The sequence below is a fragment of the Oncorhynchus gorbuscha genome, linkage group LG02 (genome assembly GCF_021184085.1).
Source record: "Oncorhynchus gorbuscha isolate QuinsamMale2020 ecotype Even-year linkage group LG02, OgorEven_v1.0, whole genome shotgun sequence".
Taxonomy (NCBI): Eukaryota; Metazoa; Chordata; class Actinopteri; order Salmoniformes; family Salmonidae; genus Oncorhynchus; species Oncorhynchus gorbuscha.
The window spans coordinates 60,670,318-60,680,746 of NC_060174.1; the positions used below are offsets into that span (position 1 = coordinate 60,670,318).

General features: G+C 44.1%; 1 protein-coding gene across 1 annotated transcript; it reads right to left on the reverse strand.

The window, feature by feature from the left end:
* Positions 1–1,652: 1,652 nt before the first annotated feature.
* LOC123993458 (vascular endothelial growth factor C-like) lies at positions 1,653–10,223 on the reverse strand. The gene is made up of 7 exons (XM_046295631.1): positions 9,641–10,223; positions 6,525–6,738; positions 4,746–4,936; positions 4,423–4,553; positions 3,398–3,501; positions 2,848–3,184; positions 1,653–2,060 (listed from the first exon to the last, which is right to left on the reverse strand). The coding sequence occupies exons 1-7, from the start codon at positions 9,737–9,739 to the stop codon at positions 1,946–1,948; spliced, it is 1,191 nt and encodes a 396-aa protein (XP_046151587.1). The 5' UTR covers positions 9,740–10,223; the 3' UTR covers positions 1,653–1,945.
* Between the last annotated feature and the right edge of the window lie 206 nt (positions 10,224–10,429).

A 10,429-nucleotide genomic window follows, 5' to 3' on the forward strand; every position in this document is an offset into this window, starting at 1 on the left:
AAGGAGCTGGAGCAGTTTTGCCTTGAAGAATGGGCAAAAATCCCAGTGGCTAGACGTGACAAGCTTATAGAGACAAACCCTAAGAGACTTGCAGCTGTAATTGTGCAGTGAATAGTTATGCACGCTCAAGTTTTCCGTTTTTGTGTCTTATTTCTTGTTGTGTCACAATAAAAAATATTTAGCATCTTCAGAGTGGTAGGCATGTTGTATAAATCAGATGATACAACCCCCCCCCCCCAAAAAAAAAAAAACATTTTAATTCCAGGTTGTAAGGCAACAAAATAGGAAAATTGCCATTGGGGGGTGAATACTTTCACAAGCCACTGTATCTGAGGCAATGTCAATGATGTCCATGACTGCAGTATGTAAACAACTACATAATGTTGATAATTGTGGAATGGGGACAGTGCTCCATTTTTGTTCCCTGGCCTGAAGATGGAGAACATGTTGATCATGGACTATCAGGAGAATATATGAAAATATTCCCACAGTCTAGTCTCCATGTTGTGTTGTAGAGGGAATGTGAAAGGGTTTCGAGATACATATAGCCTACGCACTTGCTGTACATTGCAAACATAGCTATTGTTGGTATTTATTACAAAAGTTACAGCGAGTTGCTTTGTCACTTTTCACAGATCAAAACATTATAATTTATAACACACTGATTGTTACAAAGGTTCGTTCATTACATGTTATTTTAGTGACAAAAACACAAGTCATCTGTTACAAGTTGCTTACTCTTTTGCGGACCATTTCAGTACATTCTCATGTGCCGAATTAGTTAAATGACTCCTCTTAGCTGAATTAGTTAAATCAGTGGCTTCCAAACTGTGGGGCGGTAGGCAGAGGGGGAAGGGGGCATGTCGGCTAACATTTTTGTATTAGGGGGCCCTGAGTGAAAAAATTTGGGGACTCCTCACAGCTGTATCAGTTAAATGGCTCCTCCTCACAGACGTAGAAATATACTGAACAAAAATATTAAAGCAACATGCATCAATTTCAGTGATTTTACTGAGTTACCGTTCATATAAGGAAATGAGTCAATTGAAATAAATTCATTAGGTCCTAATCTATGGATTTCACATGACTGGGCGGGGGCGCAGCCATGGGTGGGCCTGGCTGGTTATAGGCCCACCCATTTGGGAGCCATGCCCAGCCAATCAGAATGAGTTTCCCCCCACAAAAGTGCTTTATTAAAGACAGAAATAATCCTGAGTGTCATCAGCTGTCCAAGGGGTTGATCTCAGACAATCCCGCAGGTGAAGAAGCCGAATGTGGATGTCCTGGGCTGGCGTGGTTACACGTGGGGTGCGGTTGTAAGGCCGTTTGGACGTACTGCAAAATTATCTAAAACCACGTTGGAGATGGCTTATGGTAGAGAAATTAACATTCAATTATCTGGCAACAACTCTGGTGGACATTCCTGCAGTCAGCATGCCAATTGCACGCTCCTTCAAAACTTGAGACATCTGTGGCACTGTGTTATGTGACAAAACTGCACATTGTAGAGGGACTTTTTATTGTCCCCCGCACAAGGTGCACCTGTGTAATGATCATGCTGTTTAATCTGCTTCTTAATACGTGACACCTGTCAGGTGGGTGGATTATCCTGGCAAAGGAGAAATGCTCACTAAGCGGGATGTAAACAAATGTGTGGGGTTTTTTTTTTTGGGGGGGGGGGAATAAGCTTTTTGTGCAAATATCAAATTTCTGGGATCTTTTATTTCAGCTCATGAAACATGGGACCAACAGTTTACATGTTGTGTTTATATTATTGTTGAGTATAGAATACCATTTGGTCAGTGTCCTCTCTGCCACACCTTCTTCTCTATTCCGGCCCATGTGGACAATGGTTGTGTTCAGGTCAGCCTTCATTTCTGCTCTATTTCACCATACAGTTACAGTACATTGCAGTTTGGCACCAGTGCTAGTGACACCAGCTTTGTCAGTTCCACTCCTCTGACCTCATGTGGTTGGGTATGCACTGGCAGACGTAGTGGCTGTAGTAGAAGCCAGTTGGACAGTTCTTGTGTGGCTTTCTGCAGGGCAGCCGGTAACAGCTTGGTGGAGGGGAAGAGAAACCGATAGAACAGTTGGTTTTACGCAATGTACTGTAGCTTCAACTCAACTGTGACCCACTTGCATGACCCTGCGTGTGTAAGCGAGTTGTGTGTGTGATCTCGGACCAATCCCCATTGTCTCATTGATAAAACATGCTCTAACTCTTTCCGCTGTTTGGATAGAACATAAAACATTGTTTTTAATCTCTCACAAGAGGGGATTTCTGTGCTTTCTGGAAAGTCTGGTTTCTACATTCCAAAGAAATGTGGCAGGTGCCTTGCCTCGCTTATCCAGATTCATTGTAAAGGGACGTAAACAGGATATGAATTCTCACGCTGGAGTAGTTCTTCACATTAATGTCTTGTCATTATCCGGAAGTGTGAAATAATATTTTGTATAACTATCATTACGTTTGAACAGATTCCCCTGAAATACATATTGCTCATGATACAGTATCTGGATTCAGACTTCACACTGAGTTTGAGTTTTGTCTATTTAATTCCTCTCGGTCTCCTCTTTAAGTGGAACAGGTTGTGTGTTGCTCTTGCCAAATTAAAATAACCTGTAGCTATAGCAGTTATAGCTTTTGTACTATGTGTTCCCAAGTTGTCACACTTAGGTCAACCGCGTATTATTACTTTGACCCGCATCATAGTTCTGGGAATAGTTTTCTAGAAATAGCAATGGAGATGTCCACCGGTGTCATGAGGCCTAATGAAATGTGAAGTGTTTGAACTTTCACCCTCTTCTGTTGTGCTGTCTGTGTTTTAGAGTCAATTGTTTTACCTGCAATTGTGTGCGTTGAACCTCTTGCCTTGCAGCAGGCAGGTGTGAGGACTCTCCCTGCACTGGCACAGGCACGTCTCTGGATTGAGAGGCTGACTACGGGGGCACTCTGCCCGGCACACACAGCCACACAGATCTGGGTCCCAGCGTTGGTTGGGTGGGCAGGTCCCTGGGCCGGGCTGGTCCTCACAGAGACACTCACAGGACTCTTGGTCTAGACGCCAGCCTGGCCCACAGCTGGCCTCCGTCAGACCGTTCTGACACACACACTCACAGCTGTCCTCATCCAGGACTTTGTTGGGGCCACACAGCTCCAGCAAAGCTGACTCCAGGGGCTCTGCAACAGATGGTGGAGAGGAGAGAGGCTAGTTCGTGTCACTTCTTGACCTCTAGACAGACATGTGGTTTAGTACATTTCACTTCAATGCGGCGAGGCATTATATCATTCTCATTTACCAACTCCCTGACCTATGGGCTACAGTATCTCTCGGTGTTGGCATACGGAAACGACTGTACTGGGTTTGTATGGGTACGGGCTAGTTGAACTTACCTAGCTCTCTCTCTGAGAAGGAGCTTGTGTCCATGGGAACACACAGGCAGCTGGTGGGGTCCCAGGCCAGTCCTGTACTGCAGGGAACATCTGGCGGGGAACACCTGGAGAGGGAAGGAGGGACACACAGGCCAGGATCAGATCAGAGGTCTTGGCTTAGGGGGACTGCTACTCTCACAAAGCATTCCTGTGAATGGGCTGGACACCATGGGCGGTCTGTGAGAGGGAACTGAATCCCCTGGCCCTCCTCCCTGCTGGCCTTGGCCTGGCAGACAGCCTACACACAGCCGTCTGGAGCAGTTAGGCTGGACACAGAAAGACGAGGAGAGAGCAGGGGGAAACATGGCCTCTTCTCCATGGCCTCAGTTCAAAAGCAAATGCACATGCAAAGCACTTGTGACGGAATAGCTGATGGTCTAGCTCATTCACTTACATCGTCAGATGCTGGTCCACATAAAATAGGATTAGATGGAATAGTTTAGTATCCTTGGCTTAGTCAGTCAGCTATATTATTACATTGCATTAAAACTGGACGATATTGTTTAATATGAACCAAATACTGTATTCCTTAAAGGTCCAATGCAGCCATTTTGATCTCAATATCAAATATTTTCTGGGTAACAATTAAGTACCTTACTGTGATGATTTTCAATTAAAATTGTTGAAAAATAAACAAAATACATTTTCTGGGAGTGGTTACAGTTGTTGGCAAGGCTTCCGGACCCATCGATGCGCACGCATAATTTTTGTGACGTTGTCAGCCAACCCGTCTATATAAAACACAGGAAAACACCAATTTTTTGGACTGCCCTGGGCCTTTAATAATAATGAAGTGTGTGTGTGTGTGTGTGTGTGTGTGTGTGTGTGTGTGTGTGTGTGTGTGTGTGTGTGTGTGTGTGTGTGTGTGTGTGTGTGTGTGTGTGTGTGTGTGTGTGTGTGTGTGTGTGTGTGTGCGCACATTGTGTCTCGATCGGCAGCGTCAGAGGTTACGTCTTAAAGTGGACTAGTCCTCACTACTCACTCACACGGTGAGGTGAGCTGCAGCGGCCCTCCTGATGACGGAGTGCAGGGGCCTCTTGGACAGACACTCACAGGACGTGTGGTTGACGAACGCCACCATCACCATAGAGCGGTCACGGTGAGACAACTCCACCAGCTGAGGCCACAGGGGAAAACAACACAGTGTCAATGACTAACATTCGGATTCGGCATCTATTGAATACAATGTTGTTACTAAAGCTGTGCCATTGGTACAACGCGGGTATAAGAGCGACTTGATGTAAAGTGTTACGCTGTACAGTAGCGTCATTTTAAAATGTCGAATGATAGTTTGTCCTCCGCTGCTCACCGTCTTGTTGATGTAGATGTGGCTGGTGTTGGTGCAGTACAGACCCTCCTGGGGACAGCAGCCCCCACAGCGGTGCACAGACACACAGCGAGGCACGTAGAAGTGACTGGTGCTCTCCGGGTACTCCTTAGACACCTCCAGACACACCTCCCGAGGAGTACACATGGTACGCTGGATCTCCTCCAGAATGACTGGGGATGTATGGAGTGGCGTTAGAAGAGACAGGTTATCAGGGATGATATAATACAATATGCCGTTTAGCAGACGCTTTTATCCAAAGCGACTTGAGCGTGCGTACGTTTTACGTACGGGTGGTCCCAGCGGGAAACAAACCCGTGGCGTTGCAAGCACCATGCTCTACCGACTGAGCCACACAGGGCCACCAAGGTCTAGAGAATAATAACTAATCCTGACTAATGTGGAATAGAATCGTCGGGAACATTCTGTTGTTGACCATCTTCAGCCACCCGGGTAATAATGTAGTTGCATTATTAGGCTATATTGCTGCGCTAATTGGTTGCAACCTCATCGACAGCGTCCCCCACCTACAAATTTGGTTGGATTTGTAAAGGGCAATTTTCTTTTGGAAAGCCCATCCCAATAACTTAACCACAGAACCACACTGCCACCCACTAAGCCACATTGTGTAAGAGTAATGTCCATGTTTTAAAAGATTGAATTCAACAAATAATTTCCCTTTTTAGTGCAATTTCTGTTGTCGGATGATTACCGTAACAATGTGCAATTTATCTCGGTAACAGAATATGAGGACAACAGACTGCAAATACTCAAAGAGAGGAGAATGAGAAAAGCTAACCCCTAATGATATGAACTTTTTAGACAACTTGGCGTCTGGCCAATAAACGTCTATTATATTGTCTGATGGAAGGACACAATAAGTGGCTTTGACTGTGTTTGCCCAGCTCTTTCATCTTGGGATGTCTCTTGTAAAATATCATTGTTTAATGTCTTCTAATTTAATCTGATGTCCTACTTTCTGCCACTGGTCGATTGTCCAGCGTGACTGTTTGATTGTCCAGCGTGACTGTTTGATTGTCTGATTGTCCAGCGTGACTGTTTGATTGTCCAGCGTGACTGTTTGATTGTCCAGCGTGACTGTTTGATTGTCCAGCGTGACTGTTTGATTGTCCAGCGTGACTGTTTCCTTCATAAGACTTTTAGTCACTGGAGCTGACTGTTTGCTTAATTTTAGTCTGTGGTTCTGATGTCCTTTCTTTGAATTGTTTCTGGCATCATTTCATAGAGGTTGGGGCTGGTCAATGAAAGGCAATGGAGCAAGATCAACAGTTTTGTAATGTGCCCTTTTTACAACTTTCTCTCAATGGCATCTGGAGGTCTGTTGTGTAAATGGGTGAACTGAGGCCAGGCCACCTCCTATCATTGTCCTTTAGGTTATAAGGGTCCACTCAGCCTTAATCAGCTCTCCAGTAGGGCCTATATCTTCTGTGATGAGCTCCTGTGATCAGGAAGCAGACACAGCTAGTTTATACTAGAGCGCAGAGAGAGAACACTCAGTCTCTGATGAGTGGGGAGGGAAGAGTGAGGGGCCTCTTTAACTGTTAGGAAAACAAGAACAGGCTTTTCTCTCTCCTTTTTAACAACGACACACAGCTGTACTGCTCCCATCTGTGGGTTTGTGGGGGGGGGGGGGGGGAATGGGCTATCACGCTAGCAGTTCCCCCGTGTGAAATAGGCAGACAACGTTCTCTCTCAATTGGTGTTTGCAGTTGTTAGGGCCATTCGACTGAAGAGCCTTACCTTCAATGGTGCTGTCAGACTTGACCAGTGCCAGCTCCCTGGGCTTGCCCCAGGCCCAGATATCGTCTTCAGCATGGAGAGGAGGGGAGGTGCGCAAGGCTTTCCTACGTAGGCAGTGCTGCACCAGACTGTACTCTGGGTACAACAGCTCCACCAGCTCGTCCACATTGGAGACGGTGTCCAAACCACTAATACCTTCGCCAACCAGTGGGGCCTGATGAGGAGTTGGGAAAATGAGCAATGAGAACATCAAATTCATATCTTTGATCTACCAAAATTCAGTTTATGTTGATCATCCACTGCAATATATTATGTAGAAAATAATATATAAAATGACACGGATGGGTATCTCAACATATAGAAAAAAAACATGTTTGTAATAAAGACCATTTGATAAGTCAGAACTGTCTGTAACTAAGTTGTAATCTGTCACTACTACGATAAGAACCCTAAGGGCGTCACTGTAACATTATCACTTTCTGCCTCAGAGATCAACACCCACCAAGCAGCCTGGGTGCTACCTTGTCATTATCTCTTATGGAAACAAATGCTGTTATTTTTTCCCCCAGTTTGGTAATGCTAGACTGTCACTTCTGTCAGGGATGGAATGGAAACTGAGCCAGTATGGAGCACTGTGTCTGTCTGAGCCCAGGGAAAACAAAGCAACGCAAGATCATATTTTTTTCCATTGAGATCAGCCAAGTTCTTTCCTAGAGATAAGGAACAAGGTTATTATGTCTGTTACAATCAAAGGTCTCCATTTTCAGATGAAAGCCTTGAGTTCACTATCAGACATTTTCAAATATACGTTATAGGTCCTTCAGAAAGTATTCACACCCCATGACTTTTTCCACATGTGGTTGTTGTCACAGCCTGAATTGTCACTGGCCTACACACAATACCCCATAATGTCAAAGTGGAATACGTTTTTTTATCTAAAAAAAACAAACATGTTTTTTTATTTTTACAAGTGAATTAAAACCAAATGAAATGCTGAAATGTCTTGAGTCAATAAGTATTCAATCTCTTTGTCACGGCAAGCCTAAATAAGTCCAGGAGTAAACATGTGCTTAAGTCACATAATAAGTTGCATGGTCTCTGTGTGCAATAACGGTGTTTAACATGATTTTTGAATGACTACCTCACATACAAGTATCTGTTCCTCAGTCAAGCAGTGAATTTCAAACACAGATTTAACCACAAAGACCAGGGATGTTCTCCAGTGCCTTGCAAAGAAGGGCAACTGTTGGTAGATGGGTAAAAAAAATAAAAAGCAGACATTGAAAATGCCTTTGAGCATGGTGATATTATTAATTACACTTTGGATGGTGTATCAATACACCCAGTCACTTCAAAGACACAGGTGTCCTTCCTAACTCAGTTGCTAGAGAGGAAGGAAACTACTGGTGACTTTAAAACAGTTACAGAGTTGAATGGCTGTGATAGGAGAAAACTGAGGATGAATCAACAACATTGTCGTTACTCCACACCACTGACCTAGATGACTGAGTGAAAAGAAGGAAGTACACATGTACAGATTAAAATATTTAAAAAACACATGCATCCTGTTTGCAACAAGGCACTAAAGTAATGCTGCAAAAAATGTAGCAAAGCAATGAACTTTTTTTGTCCTGAATACAAAGTGTTATGTTTGGGGCAAATCCAATATAACACATTACTGAGTACCGCTCTCCATTTTCAAGCATAGTGGTGGCTGCATCATGTTATGGGTATGTGTGTAATCATTAAGGACGGGAGAGAATTAAATGGAATGGATTTAAGCACAGGCAAAATCCTAGAGGAAAGCTGGTTTAGTCTGCTTTCCACCACACACTGGGAGATGAATTCACCTTTCAGCAGGACAATAACCTAGAACACAAGGCCAAATCTACACGGGAGTTCCTTACCAAGAAGTCAGGGTATGCTGGCCGAGTTACAGTTTTGACTTAAATCTACTTGACAATCTATGGTAAGACCTGAAAATGGTTGTCTAGCAATGATGAACAACCAATTTGACAGAGCTTGAAGCATTTTTTTAAAGAATAATGGGCAAATGTACAATCCAGGTGTGAAAGCTCTTAAAGCTATGCAAATGCTGCCAAATGTGCTTTCTACTCAGGGGTGTGAATGCTTATGTAAATTAGATGGTTCTGTATTTCATTTTCAATACATTTGCAAAAAAATCTATTTTCACTTAGTCATTATGGGGTGCTGTGTGTAGATGGGTGAGAATTATTTTTTTTAAATACTTTTTGAATTCAGGCTGTAGCACAAAAAAATGTGCAATAAGTCAAGGGGCATGCATACTTTCTGAAGGCACTGTAGCTGCTTCTAATGTTGTTTAGTATTCACATTTTGAACGTGGCCTTTTATGTAAGCCGCTTGTGTGATTTCGGGTTCCACTGGACTTGCAAATGTCACCCCTTGTGGCTGACGGTAAGCTCCTGCTCAGATCACACAACATGAGGTCATCCCCTTGGCAACATGAGGTCATGGCTGACCAATAGATAAACGGTGTATACCTCCCACACGATCGATCGCAAAGGGTGAGTGTTTATCATCACACACAACCCATTGTCAGTTTACCTCACAATTTAAACAAGGTAGCCAACTCAATTGTAACCATCCCTAGTCACTTTTGCTATTCAACCTCACTCGTCTCCTTTTGTCCAAATTGACAGTCCCTCTCTCTCCATACAACCTTTTCAATGGCAGACGTCTGTCTAAAGGTATGGCCTACTACCCGCCTCAATAGTGGAAGTAGACAGGTACAACATGACTAACTCATTCACCTTTAATGATGCACAAGGCGAGGAGGATGTTTTATTGCCCAACTAAAGACACACCCGCTGTAGTGAAAGCACTGACGAGTAACAAGGAAACCGCCTGTCTCCTTTCAAAAAAAAAACTATTGTGACAACTCATTTAGTCAACAAACTGATTTAGTCAATAACAGTAGTCTATTACCTTCACATGCCTATTTATTTCTGTACTGAAATCAGAGTTCTGAGCATAATGACGGTTCATCGGGAAAGAGCCTCGTCTGGCCAATTCTTATCTGTACCGTACAACATGACACATCCAAAAGCAGCAGCGAGTTGTTTAGTTTTACTCACCTTTGTGTCCTCCTCACCCGGGTCATAGTCATCATAGTCATAACCACGAGTGAGATTGGTGACATTGAGAATCCAAAGGACTAAAGATAATATCCACATGGTGTGTCTGGGATGAAAGGGGGAGCGGGAGGAGGACGAGGGGGAGATGATGAAGGATCAGCTAATGCCCCACAGTTGAACTCTCATCCCACAGAGCACAAGGATCTCCTCGTTCCTTAGCCAGGAACTGACCTTGAGATAAGATGAGCCCCGTAGAGTGCCTTTCAAACACAGCATTTTCCTCCAGGAAGTATTTTCTTTCACTTCGTACAGCATGTGAGACCACTTTCATTGTTTCATTCCAAGTATTTCCATCGCTACTCCCTTGAGTTTCCCTCTGAAGGCTTTGTATTTGGAATCAGATCCTTGTAGATGATCTTAATCAGAAAAGAGGTGTAGAGATTGAGAGGCCAGATTCCATAGGGGCTCCTGCAGGTCCAGATGGGGTGAGAGAGTGTAGGGTTGTGTCTGTCTCCAGTGAAGCCCGAGTACAGAGGAAGTGAGCGCAGACACATGTGACAGCAGGCAGGCTCCCTCGGCAGAGTGCCCTCCTTTCTCTCTCTCCCTTTCACTCTCTCTGTTTTGGGAGTAGCTGCCACCGCCTCTCCAGACTGGGAGTTAGTGTGTGTGTGTGAGCCTGTGTACCAGTGAGTACTGTTGTCTCTGACGCTTGGTGAGCACACTTTTTAAGGTGCTATATTTTCAATATCTAGAGTATAATCTCTTATTTTCAAATGCTCACTCTGTACA